The following is a 26,874-nucleotide window of genomic DNA, read 5'->3' as shown; positions in this document are numbered from 1 at the left end:
TATCATTTCCCATAGCCTGACTCTTCCTGCATTCTTCTTATGTCCCTAGAGTTTCTGAGTCCACTTAGTTCCCATATGTAGTATTCTAGAGTAATAGGACTACTTCCCTACAATATTGTTCCTAGCTGCTCTACTTCAAGTATTACTCTAGGCTTTGTGATGAGTTCAGATGTATCTTCCTAAGAAATAAAGAGAAACCAACAAGAAGTCTGGAAAAACAGGGCTTGATGTACAAGAGGTGAGGAAAAGAAAAAACAATGCAGCTGGGTTAAGCAAGTCATGAAATTAGTCTAAGAATATGTTCTCTCTCGTGAGTCAGGGATTATGTGTTTCATAATCCCTGGAAATTCCTCTTGGGTCATCCTTACTCTTGTGTTCTCTAGCTTTCCTTCTTAACACTATTTAATTCTTTAGGTATGGAATCCCCTGGTGATGATTCTTCTTTCATAGATTTTATTAACTGGGTGTATTGTATGATAACTTCTCAGACAGTATTCTTTCCTTCTTGTCCTCCAGACTGTCTTAGACATCCTTTGATCTGGCCAGTGAAAACTCAAGATCCACTTTTTAAAAAGATGATTTCAGGTAGCTGGGACCAACAGAAAAGGGAGAGAAGAAAATCACCTTTATCTATTCCCCAGAATTACTTTGAAATGTTTTCCAGGGAATCAGTAAGAGAGAAAAATCTCAGTGGGTGTTGTAAATAGATTTCAAAATACAAAAATGTAAAGATAAATGATAATTAATTCCTTATCTGCTTATGAAAAGAGTGATTGTGGGAGTTTTAAGAGAAAGTATTTTGTAGTATAATGACTACGTTTCATTTATACCCAGCACCCTTTCTCCCTTATTGCTAAAAGTTACCTTTTTGTAATTGCAGACTAGTTTAGCATCTTAACAATAATGGACATGTTTTTAAGAGATTATTGCCAAAAGTGCATTCTTTATTCCAGGGAGACTCTGTAATAGATACCAGCATTTTAGTAATGATACAAGCAATCTGTAAGCTATTATAGTTTTCTTTAGAGTAACTTAATCTTCATATTGTTTTGTATGTCTGGAATTTTAATAGTGTTTTTAATTTAGAAAAGGAAGTATATAACTTATTACTAATTACATGTGAATATGAAGTAAGCACATAACCACTATGTTTGATTCTTAAAAACAAACATATTTAAAAGTACTTAACCTAGTGTAGAGAAAGTAACAAAGAAATTAAAGAATGCCACATAGGGATAATAACAGCTTTTATGAAATAATGCAGTGAGGGTCTCCATTTTCAGAATCATTATATGTTGGTGTATAGCTTTAAAAAATTAGAGGAATGGAAATGTTCCCATATATTTTTTCCTGATGAATGAAAGTACAACCTACTAAACATTAATTCAAACATTAGTACAAGGATGATTATCTTTTTCCTTGATGACACCTTTTGTCAAAGGTTCTCCAAGAATTTACAGTATTAATATTCCTGGTGATCTTTTTTGATTTACATTGATTTGTGAGTATGCTGCATTGCAAGAAAAAATTAGATCTTTTTCTAGGTCAAAGAGTCAAGCTTTTTTACAAGGAGGTAAAAGTGACTACCCTGTCTTTAGACCTGTCTCTTCTGCTGACCAGGTGAATGAACAGAGGGGAGGTGATTTTTCTTAAAAAGTCCCTGAAAATATTTTAATTTTCCATGATCATAAGAAATAATTTAGTATTTTGAACCTAGACTTATATTGTCATATACAATTTCAAAACTATTTTGGATACAACCCAGCTCCTTTCTAAGGAGCTGATAGAGATGTGCTTAGTGAACCAATTCAGGAGACTTTAATACTATTTTTAAAATTTAGCCTTTATATTAAACAAACCAGTTTGCTATTTTGAAAGAAGCTATAATCTACTTAAAACTGTCATTCACTGTTTCTGACTTACAATTAGATGATATTTCCAAAATGTCAGACCTAGATTCTGCTTCTACCATCACCATAATTGAATGTGACAGCCAAGATATTATATCAATACCTTTTCCATAATTAGCAATAAGGATCCTGTCAAGGGTTAACTAGAAAAGTTTCATAAACATTTTCTACAAATGGTCCTGAAGACAGGACCATGCTTTCAAAATCTGCTAATGTAGCAAAGACTCATGACAACCAGGAGACAAATCTATGAGCAAAACTGTTTGGAGAGAATAGTTTTGTACTGTATGATGTATGCTATGTAAATGAGCTTATTAGGACTCTCATCTATTTTATTATTGGTGACCAATTTAATAGAGGCATTTAAAAAACAATATTTCTGCCTGACTCCTAGAAATGAAGAAGATACATTGGTATAATTGAGAGCAAATGATTGCATGTCGTGCCATTTAATCATGTCATTTTTCAATTGCTGTTTTTTGCACTTCACTGCATGCTTATAGAATATTTAGTTTCAATATAGATTAAGTCTCAGAGTTGCAACTGAGCTGCATCTCTATATTGGCTGACATTGTTTTTTTTAAAGTTTGGAGTCAGTTAAAATACTCAGATACCATTTGCAATATATATTTTTAAATATGCAAGTCATTATTAACACTTTGAAAGATTTTAATTTTTGACTATTTTGAATAATTATGTCTTCACAATTCCAAGATGTAAATTCTCACTTGCAGCATTTACCCACTACTTGTAGTTAAGTTAAGCATGTAATTATCTGAGACTGGGTGTTCAGGACCCAAAGAGCCGCTGACACCTTGCTGGAACTGTTGATTACTCTTTACCTAATGACCACTTTCTACCTTTGATCAATCTCTTCTTTATAATTTATATAGTTTACATCTTTGCAGCAAGGAGAGCATTTCCCCTGTTCACAATATATGATATCCATGAAAGGAGAAGGTTTTATTTGTTTTGTTTCCTGATAAATCTGAAACACTTAGAACAGTGCCCATTATAACATATATATTTAATATATAATATATATTTGCTCAACTAGTGGCTTCTCTTTTTCCATCTATGCTATCATAACCACTCTGGGCTTAAGTATCATATAGATTACTAACTTTTATATATTTGAAGGTCTACAAATGGGTAGAAGATTGGACCTCTGTGAAAAGCGTGCAAAAGGAGTTGTTGGCTCTTTACAGTAGTAACTTTGTGGGAATAGCCACTTCTGGTTAGAAGTCAGGCACAAGATAGTCTGAAAATGTAGACATCTAGCAAGATTCTTCAGCTTTCTTATGAAAAGCAATGTAGCATAGTATTTTTGTGAATCAGCTTTGAATTCAGGCTTTTTAAAAATCCCTTGTTTGCTGCTTTTTAGTTCTATTGTTTATGGTCAGTTACTCAACAGCACCATGTCTTCATTTCCTCATTGTAAAATAGATAGATGATAGTCTCCATCTCAGTGTCATCCATCTGTGCATCTACCTAGCCATCTGTCTATCATCTTTCATAGTGTTTCTTTGAGAATTAAAAGAGTCAGTACATGTAAAGTGCCTAAAAATTCATGGCACACATATTTACACAAATGTTAATCATTAGTGTAGGGATTAGCGAAAATAACTGACAAGATGCTATTAAGAACAGTGCTCCAGCAATGGACAATTGATTGCTGATATTATTTTGTATTCAAGTGAATCTTGATGAAGGAGTTGAAGAGAATGTAACATTTTTATTTTTTATTGGTTCAGATACACATAATCAATTTGAAATGGTCTTTGGCAAAGTACATTAAGTACATCTGATAGGTCAAGTCTCCCATCTTTATGCTGACACCAATGACACAATACATTATAGATTTATAAAATATGTGTATGATTATGTATGAAATTCATCACTGCAATAATCAGATATAATTAACATTTTTCATTTTCACATTTGTTTCAACTCTTCTTCAAGGCCCAGTTGTCTTTGCATTATTTTCTGTTTGTGTTTAACAATATTTCTAGAAGTAGAACTTCTGTATTAAAATTTTTCATCATATTGCAGTGTCTGATCTGTTTAATAAGATTTGTGCGCTTGTAGTAATAGCTATAACCCAGGAGATCTTTTACCTATTACTTTAGAAAAAAGTGTGCATTTGTAAGCATGTTTGTATCATGCTGACCAAGAGCTGCAAAACCACAGTGATGGGTAGTAATAGTAATTATCATAAACACCTGTTGTCATCGTACCCAATAACAGAAAAATAAGTTCTCTGATTATATCATTAGTTATATATTTGACAAAATGAGTATTTTTAAATAACAGATTTGTTGAGATATAATTCATATACTATAAAATCTAATTTCAGAATGTTTTACCACCTCCACCATTACCCATCGGCAGTAACTTTCTCCTTCACTGATGCCCTGGGAAAATACCATTCTACTTTCTGTCTCCTGGCGTTAGGCTGTTCTGGACATTGCACCCAAGCAGAGTTATGTAAAATGCGTCTGCTGTTTTCTACTTAGCTCGATAATCTCAAGTTCCATACATGTTGTAATATATATCAGTACTTCATTCCTCTTTATTGAGAAATAATATTTCATGTTGTGGGAATGCTACATATTATTTATTCATTCATCAATTGAATGTTTGGGTTGTTTCCACTGTCTGGCTATTATAAATAATACTGCTGTAAATATTTGTATGCAGGTTTTTGTGTGGTCATGTGTCTTCAGTTTTCTTGGGCTGAAAAGGAGTATATTTTCTGTATCATATGGAAATGCTATGTTTAACTTTATGAAGAAACATCATACAGTTTTCTAAAGCAGCTACACCATTTTGGAACCCCCCCCAGAAATATCTGAGAGTTCCAATTTCTCTACATCCTTGCCAATACTTGTAATTTCTGGGTTTTTTTTTATTTTTAGACATCCTGGTGGGGATAAAATGATATCTAATCGTGGTTTGGATTTGCATTTTCCTGGTGATTAATGATGTTGAGAGTCTTTTCATGTGGGGTTTTTTTTTTTGTCTATTTTATGTCTTCTTTGGAAAAATGTCAGTTAAAAAATTGAGTTTAGGGTCAGGAGTAGTGGCTCACACCTGTAACCCCAGCTACTTCTGAGGAAGCAGAAGATTGCAGTTTGAGGCCAGATCAGGCAAAATGTGAGACCCCATCTTGATGAAAAAGCTGGGCGTTGTGGCATGCACCCATCATACCACCTATATGAGAGACTTAAATAGCATCACAGTCCAGGATGGCCCAGGCAAAAATGCAAGACCATATTCCAAAAATAACTAAAACAAAAGGACTGGGGGTGTAGGACAAGTGGTGGAGCACTTGCCTAGCAAGCACAAAGACCTGAGTTCAAAACTCCAGTACTGAAAAAAATTGGATTTCTTTTTCTTTTCTTTCTAAAGCACTGAGGTTTGAACTCAGGGTCTACACTTTTAGCTGCTCCACTATTCCCTTATTTTGTGTTGGGTTTTTTTGAAGTACAATCTCAGAAACTTTGCCTGGGCTGGCTTCAAACTGTGATCCTCCTGATCTATGCCTCCTGAGTAGCTAAGATTACAGGTGTGAGCCACCATTGCCCGGCTAAGTTTCTTATCTTTTCACTATAAAATTTCTCCTCCTCCTCCTTTGAAAGTGGTACTGGAGTTTGAACTCACGGCTTTGCACTTGCTAGGCAGATGCTCTACTGCTTGCCCTTTTTGCTTTGGTAATATTTTGGAGACAGGGTCTCACTTTTTGCCCAGGCCTGACTGGACCACAGTCCTCTTATTTTAGGCTTCCCGTGGCTGGAATGACAGGTACACACCGTCATGCCTAGCTTTTTTTCATTGAGATGGGGTCTTGCAAACTTTTTTTGCCTGGGCTGTCCTAGAACCATGATCCTCCCAATCTCTATCACCCAAGTAGCTAGGATGACAAGTGTGCCACCAGCACCTAGCTTGGATATAAGTCCTTTATCCTCATACAATTTTCAGAGACTTTCTTCTGTTTTGTGGATTGTCCTTTCAAGTTTTTTGATAATGTTGTTTGAAATGCAGACATTTTTAGAATTCCAAAAGTTGCTTGTACTTTTGGTGTCACCTCTAAGAAGTCAAAAGTTATTTCTACTTCTGATGTTATAACTAGAAAACTCTTGTCTAACTCAAAGTCATGACCATTTGCTCCTAGGTTTTCCTCTAAGATTTTTATAGTTTAGCTCTTACACTTAGGTCTGTGATTGCATGTTGAGTCATGTTTGCATATGGTGAGAGAAGGGTTCAGTTCATTCTTTGACATGTGAATATCCATTTGTCCTTCACCATTTGTTGTGCATTATTCTTTCTCACCTCCTTTATACCAAGAGCTTTTTATTTCACTTATTTTATTGATAAGCCTCCAACTTTAAGCACTGCCTTTAACCATAAGATAAGCCTTTTATGGCATAAATTAGCCTTGATTTTAGAAACATTATTTCATCTAAAATTTTATAGATCAGAACACTAAAATTATATTTGTTTCTACATCTAAACTTACTATTATATAATGTCACCTCCTCAGACAAACTTTAAAAGTAACCGCCCAGTCTCTTTCTATTTTATTACCCTATCCTATTGTATAGCTCCTGTCACCAATGTTTTCTTGTATTTCTTTATGTTTTGTTTCTAGACTCTTACATCTACACACAGACTAATCTGAATGTAAGTTCCATGAAAGGAGGAATCTTGTTTAACTTGTGTACTGGTGTATTCCCACCACTGAGAATAGTGCCTAGCCCATTCAAGGCACTAAATAAACTCATTTGGATGGATGAATGGGTGGGTGGATGGGTAGATAATTTAATGATTATCATCCTACCTCAGTTGAACTTCCTTGCTGTTTTAAAATGTTACAAAATTGTGGTTCCCTGACCTCTTCTGTGTTCCCCAGCCTACCATGCCTGTCCTCCTGTCACTCTACCTTCCAGTCTTCAGCAACTTTCACAGCTTAGTCCTATGAATCCCAGTCTATCTCCTCCAGCTAGTAATGACCTTTCTTGTTTCCCAAGCTAGTTCTCATAATTTAGCATATATTAAACACACCTTATATTTGGGCCATGGCCTCACTATTCACAAACATATTCACTTCTCTTGCCTTATTTAAAACCTACAACATCCTGATGCATTAGATCGTATGAAAAACCTCTGCCTTGTTTTTATGTCTCTCACTTTGAAGAATCAGTGTCTTTTCTGACACCAAGCTTAGAAGCTTCTAAGAGGTACCTTATCCACCAATGCTAATCCTGAAATGAAAAGTACAATGTTTGCCAATAACTAATATCCAACTGTTGCTTATTGATATAAGAAATATCATTCAGCCAGGCACCAGTGGCTCACCACTCTAATCCTAGCTACTTGGCAGGCAGAGATCAAGAGGATCACAGTTCCAGGCCAGTGTGGGCAACAAAGCTTGTTAGACTCCCATCTTAATGGAAAAAAGCTAGGCGTGATGGTGTGCACCTGTCATTCCAGTGAGTTCAGGAAGCTTAAAATAGGAGGATCGTGGTCTAGGTTGACCTAGGCAAATAGTGAAATCCTATATCCAAAATAACCAGAGCAAAAAGACTGGAGGTGTGGCTCAAGCAATAGAGTGCCTGCCTCGCAAGCACAAAGTTCTGAGTTCAAGCCCCATCCCACCAAAAACACAAAATCATTCGTATGACCTTTGCTAAATTTGCCCCAAGTAGTGATCTGGAATCAACCACTCAGAGCATCTTTTGAAGAAGGATAAAGGCACCAACATAGCCTATTTTTCCTACTTGCTGTATATTCATTTTAGGCCATGGCTGCAGGCATTAACATTGTCTGAACTTCCATGCCTTTTACCTTCTAAGAAATTGTCATCATTTTGTTTTGCCACATAAATTTTCTGATCCTAGTTTCTATTTAATTTAGCACAATGCCACATTGTTAAAGGTGTTAATTATGTATATGACATCTGAAAAGAAGAGTAAAATCCTCAAATACTGGTTGAAACAACCTTAACGTGTGAGTCTTTTTCTGTTTTTTTTTGACACAGGGTCTTGCTCTCTAGCCTAGGTTGGCCTCAACTCAATATCCTCCTGCTTCAGGAATGCTAGGGGTCCAGTCACATGTGCTGCCATGTGCAGCCATATTGGTGTTCTTGATAACTATATTGAAAATTCTGGAGATCATCAAGAAAGTATTAATAATATAAAGATATCATTGGATGAAAAAAATCTTCTCATTGATTGTGTAGGCTAGCTTTCCATCATTTTGACAAAATAAATGGGATAATCAGCTTATTAAGAGAAAAGAAATACTTTTTCTGTATTTGGCTCACAGTTTGGGAGGTTTCGGTCCATGCTGTGTAGCCGATTGCTGTGAGCTTATAGCAAGATAGCACACCGTGGTGGTAGAGTACAGTGCAGTAAAACTCACTTTGTGGCCAGGGGCCAAAGAGTGTGAGGAAGAGACTGAAGTCCCACAATCGTCTTCAAAGACACAGCACTAATGACTTCAGACCTCCCATGAGGTGGATCTAATGATCGTGGTTCCCTAAGCTCTTCGAGACCAGTTTCATTTTAGAATCAGAACTTATAATTTCTATTTCTATGCATCTAAAAATATCTGTTCAACTCGAGTCTCTTACCTGAAAACTAAATTTCTTTATTTCTTGTAGACTAGTGGTCTTAAACATTAACCTGCAGTGGAATTACCCCTACTGCTTGTTAAACTGGGGCTCACTGAATCTCACCCCAGAGTTCCAGGTTCAGATGACATGGAGTGGCACCAGAGAATTTGCAAGGTTTTGAGGTGCTGGTTTTGAAATGGGATCTTACTGTGGAGTCCAAGCCGGCCTTGAATTCCCCAGGAGCTGGAATAACAAGCATGCACCACTGCACTGAGCAGAATGTGTAGCCTGGAGTTAATATTCTGTGAACCTTTGCTCTAGAAAATCTGACCGCATGAAGCAGACAAAGAAGACAACTGCTCACCTCGGAAATTAAAACAGTAGCATATAGAAAAAGCAAAAAAGAAGAAAAACATTTAAAGAAGTGTAGGAAATTGTTACAATGAAGAGGTAGAGCTGTCCTCTTGACACTATTTAGCCTCGAAATCACCTGTCTGTCTTCTTTCAATTTAATAGATTATCTAAAGTGCCTCTTTGCTCATATCGACCTACAGAATGCTGTTAAATTAGCACATGAACAAAAGTGTGTAACAGACATTGGAGACAAATTGCTTTGAAGTTTTTTAGTTATACCTGCTTCTCTCTGTTTTAATAGATTCATAGTTTTGGTGTTTTTAAATATCCATTTTGTTCTCATTTCTCCTTTCTCCATTTGATTCTGACATTTTAACTTATTGTAACAGCTCTTAGCTAATCATAGCTGTTCCTTTATTGAACATCACTTTGTGAAGCAAGTGACACTAGTTTAGTGTCAACTCTTGTGCATACAAGTAAACATATCTTTTTATGTAATGTTTGCATCTGCTCATACATTTAACATATAGAGAAGAAGGTACTAGCATTGAAAATCTTCCCTTCAATGCTATGAAATGGAAAGAAGCTTGTGTCAAGAATGATTTGGCTCAGTAATATTAGTGGTTTAGCCAGTGGGAAAGTTGACTGAGGAAGTCAAGAGATAAACCAACCCCCCCACCACCAAAAAAAACACTCCAAAACCTTATTCATTGCCATTGCTGAATTGAAAATCAATTGATGGTTTACAAACATGAAAGAGAATCTATCACCCACTTTACAACTCTTTTCTAATGTAACACAAGACAAATGTGTTTAGTGTGTTAAAGATCTGATCATTGTAAAGAAAAAAACTTAGAAATTCTGATCATACTTTTTTATACTCCTCATGTTCATTGCAAATCTGTCTTTTTAGACACACAAAATAGCTCATTAGGAGTTTAAAAGTAGCACATTAAACGATATAGTTTAATAAATACATTCTGAGATGACACTAAAATACAGCTTCTATACTAACACAGGTAGCCTTGCAGGAAGAAATTTCCAAATATTACCAAAAGATAACTCAATATTAACTTGGACTCCCTTTCTTCAGCATATTAATAAATACTTGTTTTTCTTTCTTTTCAAATTTTCTTTCCCTCTTCTTATCATATATATGAACTCTGGGACTCGTGCTTGCTAGGCAGACACTCTACCACTTGAGCCATACATACTCCTGGTCCTTTTGCTTTAGTTACTTTTTTTTTCAAATAGGGTCCCACTTTTTTTGCCCAGAGGTGGCTTTGGATCACAATCCTCTTACCTACAACCTCCTGTACAGTTGGGATTATAGATATGCATCCTCATGTCTGGCTTATGTGTTGAGATGGGGCCTTGCTAACTTTTTATCTAGGCTACCCTCAGACATCGATTCTCCCAATGTCTGCCTCTCAAGTAGCTGGGATTACAAGCATGTACCACTTTTATACTTTTCATGGATGGCAATATGACTATGCATTGTAACCAATAAGATCTCATTAGATATCAAGGAAAATGCTTCAAAACAGCAATAATGAAAAGCATCCCATACTTTTTAATGGCCCTCTTCCTTTTCCAACTGCTTCACTTTCTCATTTTCTCCAACCCACTAAGCATGTCCACTATCCACAGCTACCTGCTTGTTTTCTATTCAGCATGTCTCTGAGCTTCTCTTATAACCACTATCACACATCTGGGACCCTCTGGCTCCCACCATTTTCTTGAAGATTTTATCAATTCTTTTGGTGGTTTCTTGCATATACTTTGTTTTGCACCCTCTCGCTGCATTATACTTCTACTAATTTGTATAGTTTTCCTCCAGTGGGCTCTCAGCTCCTTTAAGGAAGGAGCAGTAATTTTTTGAATCTTCCTTTCCTGAAAGCATGCTTGGCAAATTAGAGGCCCAGTACACATTTAAGGAGGTGAGAGAGGAGTGAATTTGTCTCACTTCTGTGCCTTACTCAGATTGCTTAGCTCAGGCTTCCGTTTGAAAGAACATTTCTATAAAATCTAAGCCAAAAACCAGTTATAATAATTATTTGTTCCTATGTAGTTATATTTAACATTTCTCAGTGCATAATCATGGTAGTAATGTAAACTATGTATTCTAAGAAACATTGCCAGCAAATCCACTGATCATATTTAGTATGTGTTTGTGATTATAAATAAATATGTATATTTTAATGGTTGCCATGGAAACAAACTTATGTAGGAGAATATTATTCTATCAATTTCATCTCTAGCTATATAAAGCACTGAAAATATGTTGGCCATGCAAAAGTCTCAATTTTCCTCTCCTTTTTAAGCATGCACGTATAAGATAAATTATTAATCTAGAATATAGATTGTCCTTTAGATATTTAAAGTGAAAACAGATTGGAGAATTCCAAAGACCCCCAAATCTGATACTGAATGTCGACAGAACTGCTGTTGTAGTTTTTCAGCCACTATATTCATCCTGACCATCTATGTTACAATAGGGGAGGTGACCATCTACAGGATCAGATTTTAGATGCACTCTGGACCTTCCAAGTAACCATGGCTGCCAACCTTCATGAAAATTTCCCAATTAGATGTTCTCAAATGCCTGTGAGGTGGATGGAGTCCATTTGGGCTGCTTCGCAAATGTTATTTCATGTGGCCCAGGCTAGCTATATACACACTTTTAGTGCCATCCATTGCGAGTTTTCCTTCAGCTATGAACTTTAGGTGTTTTTGTTGGCTGAGAAATGCAGATATTATTCTACTTAACTTCAAAGAAGTTTGCAAAATCCAGTTCTGTGACACAAAACATCTCTTCTGATTTTGCTAGCCCTTTGCTTTTCATGAATTAACCACAAAACAAAAACCCTGACCCTCAGTATCCACATTCCTAGGACTCACTTGAAGTAATTTGAGTTGGTCATAATATTATCTTAATACTGGGCCATAGAAGAGCAAAGTGAAGGGAATGTGTGTGCCTGTGTTGAGAGAGCGAGAGAGAAAGAGAAATCACGTGGAGATTGAAGAGGGGCAGAGGGCAGAATTGGAGGACAGACAGAAGCAGTGCTTGTTGCTCCAGTAGCTCCCAAGTTTATCTTTGTATGTCCAGGAGTTTCCCTCATTCAGCACTGAACTAATGAAGAGCCTCAGTCAAGAAATGTGTCAGGCCTGGTGTTTACATCAGGAGTTCTGTAGAAAATAGTAACGAACCCTTGGAAGATAAATAAAGATACGTTCAGGAAACAAAACTGAAATTGCTGCACTGGAAAAATTGAATAATAAAATTTCTAGTCATATTTTGCCATAAATAGAGGTTTGGGAATTTGTCATTCACCTTATTTAAAATTCAGTAGTATTAAAGGTACAGGGTTCTCTCATTACGGAAATAATAGAATTCCAGCTATTACTGAGTTAGGGTCATTGAAATAGCGATCGCATGCTTCATATCAGTAAGTGGAACATCTGTATGAAATGCCCACCTGCTGATCTCCCACCCCCACTCTGAGCACATTTCAGTGAACCGCACTTAATCATTTTAAGACTTCTTCTAATGAAGCCTTATCTAGATTAACATTTTAAGCACAAATACTTTCAGGCATTAAAACTCTCACACTAAATGAAATTGCATTGTCTTGTTTACCCTTGTTGATTAATAAGCAATCTGTTAACTGTTGGAACAGTCCAATTGTGGCAGTAGAAAGAGATTAGTAATTCAGGGATGTTTGTGGATATAATCATTTCTCCTGAAGGCTTTGAATTAGAATATCACTTACACGTTATCCGTAGGCAAAGAAAGGATATAATATTTTTAGACATGTGTACCCACTATTCTGCTTGAACCGTTCAGCGTAGGATCACTGCATCAATACAAATGCTTCTGGGAGCAAAATGCTATTTTGATGCATGCATATCCTTTTTAAGTAGTGTGAATGCCTATTAAAAGAAACACAGCAGCCAACAAATAGTGCGGTAATAATCCAGTATCTTAATTTCTGTTTTCAGATCATTATTGCTTTGTTAATCAAGCTTTGGAAGAGAAATATTGCTTTTTTTCAGATGATAGATTTTATATATAAAAAGTCTTTGTAATCTTAATTTATCCTCAGTCAGTAAACTGTTGAACTTTTTGCCTCCAAAGAATCTAGGAATAAATTTGGAAAGAATATTTTCTTTCAGAGGACTTTTCTGTCTTTTGTCTTTCCTTTGACCTTGAACCAAACTTGTTAACCTCTTTGTTTGCCATTCATATGATAGAAATGACTTATTTCATTTAGTTAGAAATTGTTAATTGCCTAGATGTCAAGGTGGGACCATACATTGTAGAGAGAGAAACCAGTGGAAGAGGGAAGAGAAAAAGGATGCAACTAAATTCTCTAGCATTACTTAGCCATGTAGAGGAGGCCTCCAATCTGAAGGAGACTTCAGGGCCCTTCTTGTCCTGCTGTTTGAAGCTGGGTATTTCACTACAACCTGAAATTATGGAGGAAGAGAATATTTCATGCTGTCAGAAACTGAGCCCTGTAAGCACTCATAGCCCACTTTTTCTCTGCATTGCAGTCCCTCTGTCGTGAAATCAAGCAGCGGCGTCGAGGAATTGCCTCCATCCTGAGATTATGCCAGCATCTTCTGGATGACCGGGACACCTGCAATCTGAATGCAGACCACCAGTCCATGCAGCTGATCATTGTGAATCTTGAAAGAAGATGGGAAGCCATTGTCATGCAAGCTGTCCAGTGGCAAACACGGCTACAAAAGAAGATGGGAAAGGAATCTGTGAGTGTTGTTTTGTAATGTAATGGTCTCTCTCTTTTTTTTTTTTTAGACCAAAAAAACTGAACAAATTCCAGGGCTGGGAAAATGTGTTCATCTTCTTCCAACCAGCTTTGATAGTTAAAGGGGTAGCTATCTACTAACTAAGACTCCATTTGTCATAACAGAGAGTTATTCACCTTGTTGAGATGTATTTTAATACGTATTTTTTTAAACCACAGGAAGATTTTGCTTAATCTTACCATCTAAACCATTAATTCTTTTAATTATTCCTTTGCAATGATATTCACTAATCATACAATACTTCATGAATATTTTTTCTAGGTTGCTGAATACTATCAGAGAGTAAGGTACAATGTGTATAATGCAGTGAAATAATGTGTGTTTTTTACATTTCTCTGACATGATATGAGTTAACACCAGCCATTTGTACACCATTCCCTACTGGTCCTGCATGGAGTGCCTTCTTGACAAAGTTAGGCTGGTGAGAGTCAGCAAGTTTCTTGTTAAAGTCTAGTACAGTGCTGGGAGTGGGGGCAGTGATTTCTTTTAAGCAGTTGCTAGATGAAGGAAGTATTTGAGATTAGTTGTTTTATTACAATGTAGAATACACATTTGTCCTGAAAGCCTTTACATGCATGAGAAAGAATTTATCAATAAAAAGACTGTATTCCCCAAATGACCTTGATGCTAGTGTCTCCTAGTTAGAAGACCAACTCTCATACTCAACTTGCAGAAATGAAATACATACACACAGAGAATGGAAGCCTTTCCTTACATATTTATACTGTCAGTTCCATGTCTTTGGAAAGTTCAGCATTCAAAACTAAAAATCAAATGTAAAAATCTTGCTACAGGAAAATATGTTTGCATATAAATTCTAATTTTAGCGAAGCCTTAACGTCTGTTTTGCACTTTGGACTCAGAACACAAGGGACAATGAGTCAAGAAGCCTTTTTGTTTTTTTGATCCACAGCTATGTTGAGCCTAGGGAGGATTTTCTCAATGGTTCTGTTTAATTATTTTAAGCTGAACTTGTTAAATTTCTTAAAATTTCCAAGTTACTATTAGCAATCAGAGTCTACATAATTGGACATCTTTTCTTGAAATGACCTGTTTATTGTGAAGCTATTTATCTGACTTTTTCTTTTTTTGAGAGTGTTTGGAAGGTCAGAAGAAGTTATCATTTTCTTTTTTGGTGCTTGGAAGCCTGTTAAATGTGATAGTGGTGATGATGAGAGGTAAAAGCCAGTTTCGCTAGGAAAAGCTCTGGAATTTTGGAGCATTCAAAAGTGTTGTTTTTTTTTTTTCAGGATTTATGTTGGTCTAGGTCTCTGAAAAATAGATGTAGATATCTGTAATCTAATCTATGGTAAAGGCAAGTTTTAGCTTCAGAAACCAGGATTGCCTGTAAGAGGCTCAAGCTATTACATAAAGGTAGGTACAAATTACAGGCAGAGAAAAGTTTCTCCTTTTTCTTCAGATTGGCTGCTAAGTCTGTAGATTATTTGGAATGATGAAGGAAGCAAATAAGGTCTTCTGTGCTAAAATAGGTTGGAAGTTCCTCTTTCTCGGGAAAGGAATGCAAAACTAGAGTGTAGACAATTGCTGACAATACATTGAGTACAGGGTCCATGATTCAGACAGAAATGTTTCCCTGCTTTTGATTCCTACTGATTGGGTCAAGAATTAAAGTTGCTTTTATGGACAGACAAGTATTTCACCAAAGAATCAAAGACTTCTAAGTGGTCTGTTTGCTTATTCATCATATATCCTCATCCCTCTTCCACTCTCTGCTTCTACATAAGGATTTTCACTGCTCTTTCTCCAGGACCTATGATATGCTTGCACATACTAGGTGTTTCATAAGTATTTGTGAACAAATAAGTACGTGATTTTGTTTAGTACATTTTCTTTCATTCTGCGTGTTCTCATAAAAGCGGTTTTAAAAGTTATTATGTTTCTATAAGAGTATTTACCTTCATAAGAATGTCAAGAAGATGTCCTTTAACCATTTTTCTTGTCTGATAAAGCCACCCTAGACTCCTAGATATATTTCCTCAATTCCAGGAGACTGCCAGCCTATGCTTGGAATCTGGGGGTGTGAAGGTGGCTAACCTTGCTACAAGGCAGAGTAGAGAGACTACATAGACCAGGAGCTCCAGATCCCTCTCAAGGCTTCTTTAGAAGGAACACCCTGAAAGAATTAGAGGAAACAATTTTTGGAGCTTCTGTAAAGCTAGAATTAGCCTCCTTTCCTTTCAGCCACAGTAGGAACCTTCATCCTTCACAGGGTATGTGATAGAGTGCTAAGAAGGGCTTCACTTTAACAACAGAGCAAAATTAGCTAAATGCTACTCTGGCTTTATCTAAAAAGCAGAAAAGCAAGGCCTGAAAGAATCAAACTTTTTCAAAGTAATTTAACCACACACCAGGACAAAACTCAAGGATATTTATAGGAATATAAATACCCAGTATCCAACAAGATAAAAGTTTTTGTGCCAGCATCCAATCAGAAGCTACCATGTATACAAAAAGAAAGCTTGAAAATCCAGATTTATGTATCAATCTGGATAAACAGATCCAGAAATGATGTAGACTATAGAATTAGTAGATAATAGCACTAGAAGTTATTATACTTTACATTCCATATGTTTAAGATGTTAAAAAAATTGCATATAAGTAGAAACATTGAAAATGTCTTTATGAAATAAAATTTCTACACAGATGAAAACTGTAGTTACTGGATCAGACAGATTATCAACCAATTAGCCATCACAGAAGTGATTCATAAACTTGAAACCACAGCAAGAGAAACTGTCCAAAATGAAATAGAAAGAAAAAAATGACAAAAAATATAAACAGAGCATCATAGAACTGTGAGGTAACTTTAACCAGCCTATCATAGGCACAACTAAATCAGTAAAAGAAAGAAGAAAGTAATAAATAATTTTTGAAGAAATATGGCCAAAATTTCTAAATTCAATGAAAACTATTAACTTTCAGGTCCAAGGACCTCATCAAACTTCAAGTACAATAAGCATGAAGAAAATACACCAATGGCCTTCATAATCAAATAGATTAAAACCAGTGATAACAGAATATTTCAAAGCACACAGAAGAAAAGGGATACTTTATTTGCAGAACACGAAGAAGGATTGTTAGTAGACGTCTCATCAGGAGTTATGTAAGTCAGAAGATAGTGGTACAACATCTTTAAAATGGTGGAAGAAAATAACTTAACCTAGAATTTTCTATACCTAGAAAATATTCAAAAAGGAAGAAAAAAGGTTTTGAATATAAAAAGTTGAAAATAATCATCACCAGCAGACCTGTACTACCAGAAATGTGAAGGAGAGGCAGTCAAGCATGAGAAAATTATCAAATGGAAACTTAGATATGTACAAACTTAATGCAAGAAGAACCAGCCATAGTAGCGTATGCCTGTAACTCAAGGATCACTTGAGCTCAGGAGTTAGAGACCAGTCTGAGCAATGTAGTCAGACCCTGTCTCAGTAACAACAAAAAGAAGGAGGAGAGAAAGAGGGAGGGCAAGAAGAATGAGAATGTGAAATACTACATGATTTGACAATAGTAATTTCTGTTAGTATACCATTTTCTATCAGTTGGTCAGTCCCAAGAATTTGTGTATAAATTTATCTAGAAGACTCAAACTAGATAGGATTTTGTTAGGGAATATAATTTCATTGTTCAGAAATAAATCCAATACTTTCCTCCACTTTCATCCATTGGTTCTCATATAAACAGTTGGTTTCATCAGAAGAAATACATGGGTGGAATTAAATATGGATATTATTTAGAAAATTTTCAAACCAAACAATGAGAAATTACTGAATTTAAAAAGGTAAAACTTGAAAAAGAAAATGTTTTTCTGTTCAATTAAAATTAAGTTAAATTTTGAACAAAAATTTGAATAATTTAATAATAATGGTTAGAGTTTTAGCATGCCTTTTAATGGATGAAATGCTAGGAAAAGGTCATTATTTATCATCATCCAATTTTTTTTGCTTCAAAAGTATTTCTAAAAGTAACAGAGTGAATACAATGTAAAACTCTCTTGAGTTTATTGTTGGAACTTTCTTGAATCCAAAGACAAAACTGAAGTTACTATATAGGTGATGCTTAGCTGAAAAAGTTCGTTCCAGGTGTTGCTCTTTGAATGTTGGTTGGGACTAGCCTAGGATTCCCCTGTATCTATCCCTTCCTTGCCACATTTTATCTTTTTAAGTAGAACTCCTTTCTCTTACAATTTCCCCAATTTAGTATTGTACATATTTGGAGATTGTCAAACCAAATCAGGATATAAACTGGTAAGTAAAAGGACAAAAGTTTTTCTTTAGTTTTTATATATCTGAGAATGTAATTTAAAAGAAATGAAAATTGGTGAAGACACAAGGATCATTCTAGAAAATGGAACTAATTTGATAAAGTGCCATATCATGGTGTCCCTAGATCATGTCCTAGTTAGCCAGACTTTTGAGGAGACTGTCCACGATTTATTCATAACCATTGAGGACACCAGTGGCCTTGAACGGGGAGGTCTGGAGAGAAAACAAAACAGAGGGAGCAGCCCTGGATGCAGGCAGATTTCCCCTGTGTTCCCACTGAGAAACACTTCAGTTTCCAATTATTTCAGAGTGCTCTTCCATGTTCATGCTAAAGGCAGATGTCTTATGATGCACATCTGAAAAACTTTCAGTGTAACTCTGTTCGGCCCTGCTTGAGAGAGACCCAAATATTTATCTAAAGTGGAAGAAAATTTTGTCTTGACAGGCATCGTGACTCAGTCAGTAGGCTGAGACAGGAGGGTGTTGAATCTGAGGCCAGCTCTGGCTACATAGCAAGGCCTGGTCTCAGAATACAAAATGAGAGGGAGCAGGGAGGAAGAGAGATAGAGACAGGTCCAATCACTGTTTTCTTAGTTAGAAGGAATAGTTATCAATAACAAATAAATCATTCTTGCTTTTCAGATAAATGTTTTAAAACAGAAATAATCTAGATTCCTTTGAAAAACCTTTATTCCAGCAAACGCGCCTTTGAACCAGTGAATTTAGTTTTAAGGTTTTTTTTTCACAAATTGTATTTTTCCTTTTGCACTGACACTCTACAATCTGCACTGAAAACAGAACCTTACATCCAGAAAAACCTTACACATTTATTGGCCTTGAAAGTATGCAACACATCTAACCACATAATTGAAAATAATAAGGCCACAATAAATTCGATGGCCCCAGGGTAAAACACCCAAGGGATTCAATTGGTGTCACTTTGCATCAATGTCCATGCATCATGGTAATTGAGGTAACATAACCAATTACCACATTTTAATTAGAGTTCTAAGAACTTGAGAAAATTTGCAGTGATGAGACAGCTTACTTTTAAAAAGAAAAGAAAGAGTGAAATAAAAGGGGGGAGGGAACCCCACACATTATGCTACCCAAGCTTCTTTCTTGCAGGCGGGGGTTACATGAAGTGATGTTTTGTGCATCTTCTTTATTTCAGATACTTTTCCTGACTCTCAGTGTTATTATTTTGTGATACATTTTGAAACCTAAGAATTTTAAAATGCTATTTTGTGACTAAGGTAATAGCATTCTCACCCTAATGTAATTGAGGATTTTAGAGAGTTATGATCAAAGAAATTCTCTAGAATATATTCTCTAGAATTATAATTTTATTTCCAAACTAGGTGTTCCTCACTATTATAGCTTCAGGATTCACTGTAAGTTTTTAAGTTGGTGTCTGAACACAGTGATACATTATTAAATTACTCTTTTCTCTGCCTCTGGTTGCTAAACAAAAATAGACCTAGATCTCCCCCCACAAAAAAATTAAAAGCAGAAAGAATTACTGCATTTAGGAAATAATTTTGACTTGTGGCAATTATTTTTATAAGACTAGAGTTTAAGTGAAAGACCTCCTGTAAAATTTTAGTGCTGCTACATCATCAAGTAATTATGTAATTACTTGTACTTAATTACTTACAAGAGAGATGGTTGTTAAAAAATCTTTATACATGTCAAAAACAGCTCTCTTCTTTAGAGTATTTCTAGCCAAGCTTCAAATATCAAAAAGCTTTCTCTAAAGTAGTCTCCAATAAATTCATTTTTCTTTTACAAATTTCTGTTTTTTTCTTCAAATATATGAAAGCTCATTATATAGAGATGCCCATATCCTCCCTCCTGTTGCTACTTATAGCTCCCAAAAAAGAAGGGAGGAAAGCAGGAAGAAACGATTTAAATCAGAGTTGCAGGTCTTGATGCTAAATGTGACATGTTGCTAACGTGACGATTTCTAGCAGATCAAGTAGGAGAAGCTGAGGTACTTGCATGAGTTACACGATTAAAGTCAGAATATGATGAATGAAACCTTGGTCAGACTCTTGACCTAGTAGCAAATTATTTAACTTTCTTATGCCTAAATTTCTCTATCTTGTAGAGAAGACACCTCCTAGATTAAGCCAGGTTTAAATGAATTGATGTGGAAGGAGTGCTTCTGAACAGCTGCTGTCACATAATCAATAAATGTTTATTGCTATTATAACTTATTATTATTATTACTTATTGTTGTAGTTACCAAGTCTTATTGTCTAGCTATAAATACATTGGCTGGCATATTAGATAGTTAAGATATAACACATGAACAAATGATAGAGAAGTGAATAAAAGAGAAAATCCTCTTTTTTTCTACATAGGCTTTTTGTTTTAGAAACTTTTTATTTTATTGTTTTTTATTAGCGTATATTAATTGCACAAAATAATGGATTTCTTCATGACATTTTTATGCATGTACATAATTTACTTTGATCACATTCACCCCCCTTACCCTCTCTTGTCCTTCCTCCCTCTTCCCCAGATCCCCTTTCTCTTCCCAGTTTCCCTTCTACTTTCATGGTTTTTTTACATTTTGAATACGAGAGAAAGCATGTGATATTTGTCTTTCTTGGTTCACTTTCTTACTTCATTTAACATGATGGTTTCCAGTTCCATCCATTTATCTGCCAATGTTTAATTTCATTCTTTATGGCTAAATATTACTCATATATATATATATATATTATATATATATATATATATATATATATATATATATATATATATATATATATATAATACATTTTCTTTATCCATTGATGAGCACCTAGACTGATTCTATTATGTGGTTATTGTGAATAGTGCTGAGATAAACATGGGTATGAAGGTATCTCTGTCGTATTCTGACTTTGATTCCTTTGGGCATTTATTCAGAAGTGGTATAGCTGGATCATATGGCAGTTCTATTTTTAGTTTTTTGAGGAACCTCCATACTGATTTCCATAGTGGCTGCACTAATTTACGTTACCAAGGAAATCCTGTCCTAAGTGATAGAATCAATGGTTGACACAACCATCCATCCTTATCCTTTCCAACAAGAATAAATCTAAACTCAACTGGCTGCATTAATTCTTGACACACCCCCAGCAGTACTGGTTGATCAGTTCATTTTCTCTGTTCTCTTATTTTTCATTTCATTGATTTCTGCATTAATATATTTTTTCTGCTGCTTGATTTAGGCTTAAAATTTAGTCCTCTCAGTTTCCTAAGGTGGCAGCTTGGACTTGAATTTTAGATTACTTTTAATTGTACGCACTTAATACTATAAATTTCTCTCTAAGCACTACTGTCAGTGCATCCCACTAGTCTTGGTAAGTTGTAGTTTCATTTTTATTTAGTTTGAAATATTCTAAAATTTCTCATGAGACTTCTTTAATTTATGTATTAATTAGATATATATTATTTAATTTCCCAATATTTGTGGGTTCTGCAGCTCTCTTTCTGTTATTAGTTTGTAGTTTAATTCCATTATAATCTGAGAATATAGACTGTATAATTTTTATTCTTTTACATTTGTTAGGGTGTCTTTTGTGGCTTAGATTGTGGTATGTCTTGGTGAATATTTGGTGCAAGTGTGAGAAGCATGTGCATTCTGCTGTTGGGTGAAGTGTTCTGTAAGTGTTGATTAGATCAAGTTGATTAATAGTGCTGTTCAGGTCAATATACTCTTAACTGATTTTGTGCCTGCTTGATCTATCACTTACTAAAAGAAGACTGTTGAAATAGCCACCTATATTGGATTTAGTATTTCTCCCTGCAGTTCCATCAATTTCTGTTTCACATTTTTTGATGTTCCGTTGTTAGGTGTGTGGGTGTTTGGAATTGTGTCTTCTTAGAGAATTGACCCCTTTTTGTCGTGTAATGCTCCTCTTACTAATTTTCTTTGTTTCAGGTCTGCTTTGTATGAAATTAATATAGTTACTCCAGCTTTCTTTTGATTGGTGCTAGCATTGTATATCTTTACCTCCTTCCTTTCTTGACTTATCTAATTCTTTGTATTTAAAATAGGTTTCTGTAGACCACAGATGGGCCTTTCTTTTTCCTCTAGTCTAAACACCTTTATATGCTAATTGAATTTTTTAAACCATTCACACTTAAAGTTATTATTAATATAATTATATTAATATCTATCAAATTCATAACTATTTATTTCATTTGTTCTTTGTTTCCTGTTTTGTTTTCTTTGATTTTAATTGACCTTAAATTAAAATGACCTTATTTTGTCTCCTTTTTAGCATATCAGTTTTACTTCCTTTCCAAAAAATTTATAAGTTTCCATAGAGTTTATAGATTTTATACTAATCCAAGTTTATCTTCAACTAATGTTATATTTCCCAGGCACAGTGGTTCACGCCTGTAATCTTAGTTTCTTGGGAGGCAAAGATCAGGAGAATCATGGTTGCAGGGCAGCCTAGGCAAAACGTTGGCATGACCCCACCATCTCAACAAATAAGTCATGTGTGGTGATTCACATCTGTAATCCCTGCTACACCAGAGACATAGGTAGGAGGATCATGATATAAGGTCAGCATGGGCAAAAAAGTGAGACTCTATCTGAAAAAGAACTAAAGCACAAAAGGGCTGCACTTGCCTAGCAAGCTTGAGGCCTGGAGTTCAAACCCCAGTACCATAAATAAATAAAAAAACATAAATAAAACGTAATATGTTGCTTCACATGTATAATACAGGAAACTTAAGACAATATTCTCAGTTCTTCTCTCTCTTCCCTTATAATATTGCTGTCCTTCATTTCATTTATCCATCCAGTATAACCACCCAGTGTATTACTACTAGTATTACTAAAAGTTATCTTTTAGGTCAATTAATAATTTGAAAAAAGGAAGATTTTATTTTACCTTCATTAATTCCTTATCCAACACTTTTCCTTTCTGTGTGTAGATGTAAGTTTCTGACTTACATCATTTCCTTTTCCCTGAACAACTTCTGTTAATATTTCTTGCAGAGAAATACTGCTGGTAGTAAATTCCCTTAGTGTTTGTTCATATGGGGAAGTCTTTGTGTCTCCTTCACTTTTGGAGCATAATTTTCTGAGTATAGAATTATAGGTTAGTGGACTTTTCCTATTAACGTATTTCACTCCATTCTCTTTTTGCTTACATGTTTTTTGTTGAGAAGTCCACTGTAATTCTTATTTTTATTCCTCTATAAGTGGGTGTTTCTGACTCTAAGTTTCCTTTGAAAATTGTCTCTTTGTCTTTGGTTTTCTGAAATTTGTATATGATATGCCTAGGTGTGTGGTTTGGGGGGATTTTTCGTTGTTTTTTTTTATCTTTCTTCCTTGTTCTGTGATTTGGTTTTTATCATTAATTTTGGAACATTATTACCCATTTCAGTTTAAATATTTCTTCTGCCCCCATTCTCTTTTTCTTCTCTTTCTGGCATTCCAATGTTGATCTGGAGGTGGGAGTCAAGCAGTAGAATGTCTGCTTAGCAAGCACATGACCAATACTGCCAAAAAGCAAAACAACAAACAAAAAACCAATTACACATATATTGTACCTTTCAAATTGTCCCACCTTTCTTGAATGACTTGTATATTTTTATTGCTTTGTTTTTCTATGCATTTCAGGTAGGGAATTTTTTTATCTTCAAGCTCACTGATTGTTTCCTTGGATGTTACCAGTCTACTGATGAGTCCCCAAGAGTTGTCTTTACTTCTTTTACAGTGCTTTTTATTTCACTTTGATTCATGCTTGGATGTTCCATCTCTGCTTACATTTCTCGCCTCTCTTGTGTGTTGTATGCTTTCTCCATTAGAACCCTTAGTATATTAACCATAGTTATGTAAAACTTTCTTTCTAATAATTCCAAAATCTGTGTCAGATTGAGTCTGATTCTGATGCTTACTTTGCCTCTGAAGACTATTTTTCCTGGTCCTTTAGTATTTTTTGCAAATGTTTTTGGTTGAAAGTTGGTCATGATCTATTATGGAATAAAAACTGAGGTAAATGCCTTTTGTTTGAGTTTTATGTTAATCTGGTAGGAGTTGAGCTGTTTTGACATGTTTGCTATTGCTGCAGTTCTTTTATACTAAGCTTTAAATTCCTTTACTATTCTTGTTTTAATCTTTCCTCTTCTCTTTAGATTTTCCTAGGAAGTCTTCCTCAGATATTTTTTAGCTTTTTCAGCTCTAATATGCTATTATACTGGATTCCTGCTTGTCTGGTAATAATGAATGGGAGGAAAGATGCCTTCTCTAATCTTCAGATTCACTCAGTCTTTTAGTGGATGTGTTGCCCTTGGCCACCTTCAAAATATCTCTTAGTTTTCCCATCTGCTTATTAAGACAGGAAGATTAAGAGGGGTTGATGTCAGAGAAATGCCCTTTCTCCAGTTGGAATAATGCCATATTAAAGGTTTTTCATTGTAGAGAGAGAATTTTATGGATTTATTTCACAGTGGCTACTCTTCCCCTCCCTGTTGGAATCACCTGAAGGCTAGACTAGATTCCTTGCTAGTATGATTATCTCCAAGTGCCTCCTCCAGTCTGCTCAACATACGAGTGTGTAGCTGAAATGACTGAAATGCTGTTATGTTATCACACTTGTCAAGGCTATGTTCCCTTTTGCTTCTAAATCTAAGTTCCCAGCCTCCATAGACTGATCCTACTCTGACTGTATAAACCTTTTATACCAATAAAAGCCTGTCCAGATAGTTCTACATATATTTTTAAATAGGCAAAGAATATGACCAAGTGATTCCCAAAGTAATAAATTCAAATGGTTACCAAACTGAGTAAATATCCAATCTAACTAGTAATGAAAAATGCAAAAAAAGAATAATTTGTCAATTATTATTTTTAACCCATCAAAAAGAAGGAAAATTGGTGACAAATCCAAGACAGGGATGCAAACTGATCTAACCTTCAGCTATTTATCAATATCCTGAAAAGTCTTCCTCTTTTTCAAGTTTGCTCTTTGAAAATAATCTGAGCTATTCATATGAAGATGTCATTATTTTATTTTCACACCCTTCCAAAATGGAAATAATATGAAGTTTCAACAATATAGGTTTTAATCAAACTTTTAAGACTATTTAAGATCAATAAAAATCATGGTTCTCAGGAATACCTTATAAACGGAAAAAGATGATACAATGCAAAGTAAAAAACAGGATATACACGCAATGCTGACCATGTAATATGTGTGTAATTATGGTTCTGATTTTGTAATATATATGTATATGTGTGAGGGATTAAGTAAAACATTTACAGGGATTATCTAAGTTATTAAAAATGATTTTATTATCTTTTTTCTACCTAGGTTTAGAAATTGCTGTGGAAAAATGAATTATTTTATAGAAAAACTATTCTAAAAAACCTGCCTGTTTCTCAGAGTTCAGCTCAAATACCTCTTCTTTCCCAGTTTCTTTCTGAGTACTCTTGTCCACATGGATCTTTCATCTTTCTTTATTTATCCTCCTCTACCCAGATTTCTAGTCTGATGCTCTCTTCATCTAATTCTTTCTCTCTAGACAATCTTACCCCACTGTAGCTTCAAGAATTCCAGACACTTATGTACAGCACTAGAGTTCTCCTGAGATCTCCCCCCACGACATTTCAAACACAGTTTGTTAAAAAAAAAAAATTCCTAATCTTCTCTGACAAACTGATCGTTCTCTGGTATTCTGGATCTCAAGAAGAGACTCTGTCTCTCTTCAGTTGTGCAAAGGCATAGAGTGTGGGTCATGCTTGATACTTTACCCAGTAGCAGTCCATCCAACTCATATGGTTCAACTGGGTTTACTTTATAAAGAGCTCTTAAATCCATCCACTTTTCTCCAACTGTACCAAGAGCACCTGGTCCAAGCTACAGAATCTCTCACAAATAGATTAGGATATTATGTGACACAGAGACCGTATTCAATAAATGTTAGTTGTCACACTTATTCTTACCTGTACCACTGCAGCAGTCTTCCCCACTCGACTTTTGCCCCTCTCCAATCTGTTTTCTACCCCGAAGCCTGTGTAATCTTTAAAAAATACTGAACTGATTATCACACCTGCTTGCTGTCAGGCCCTCACGTGTGGCTTGCTCACTCCCACTAAGTAGCCGTGTTCTTTCTGCCTTCACTGTTCATCTATACTCTGTCACCTCCCAGAAAATTCCTAGTATGCTTCAGAAATTGACTCCACAGCCTCTTCTTCAGGCAAGCTCTCCTGACCTCCTAGAACAAACCAAAGCTACCTCTGGCGTCGTGTCACAGATTATCTTCTGACTCACTAGCTTCTGAGAGAAAATCGGCTCTGTTTTACCTGGTATCTGGAATGTAATACCTGTGTTGGATATGTAAATGAATTTCATGAACATGCATTTATTGAATGAATGTATGAGGTTGTCTGGAAAGTTCATAATAACTTGTGTTAATCTTTTTCTCAGTTTGCCAATTAGTCCTTATTGAACCACAGCTCCTCCTTCTGATATGTTCATGATTTGACCAATCAAAGAAACCTCTAGTACTAGTTATCTCATGCAGAACTTTCCATAAGTGTACCCAGAATCAGTTACACATGGGCCAAGACACTGAAACCCTCACGGGGCAGGAGGACTGGGAGAGTCCAGGCTAGTAGCGTCCCACAGTGGACACCCCTCCTTCCTTCCCAGTGTGCAAGTCTACATTGGCGTTTTCTGTGTGCCATGAAAAAAGGTCGGGAAGGACTGGTCTAGAAATAATAGGTATTCAGTTTCAGTATCACTATTTAAATGGTGATTAAGAAGAAAAAATTTAAGTGGAAATGTAACTGGTGTCCAGTAATTTTCTTATTTTGCCGATGGATAGATCAGATTTCTCTGACTTTCTTTTTTATTCA

General features: G+C 35.4%; 1 protein-coding gene across 5 annotated transcripts in view; it reads left to right on the top strand.

The window, feature by feature from the left end:
• Akap6 (A-kinase anchoring protein 6) overlaps positions 1-26,874 on the top strand; it is a 515,042-nt gene that overhangs the window by 454,668 nt on the left and 33,500 nt on the right. For all 5 annotated transcript variants that reach the window (XM_074068188.1, XM_074068190.1, XM_074068191.1 and 2 more), the window contains one exon: positions 13,438-13,653. In XM_074068188.1, the coding sequence (XP_073924289.1) occupies positions 13,438-13,653 (216 nt within the window). The remainder of the gene's footprint in view (positions 1-13,437; positions 13,654-26,874) is intronic.

Source organism: Castor canadensis, chromosome 3 (assembly GCF_047511655.1).
Source record: "Castor canadensis chromosome 3, mCasCan1.hap1v2, whole genome shotgun sequence".
In the NCBI taxonomy this organism is placed as follows: domain Eukaryota; kingdom Metazoa; phylum Chordata; class Mammalia; order Rodentia; family Castoridae; genus Castor; species Castor canadensis.
Note: the sequence above shows the minus strand (reverse complement) of the source record. Positions and strands in the feature narration are given on the sequence as shown.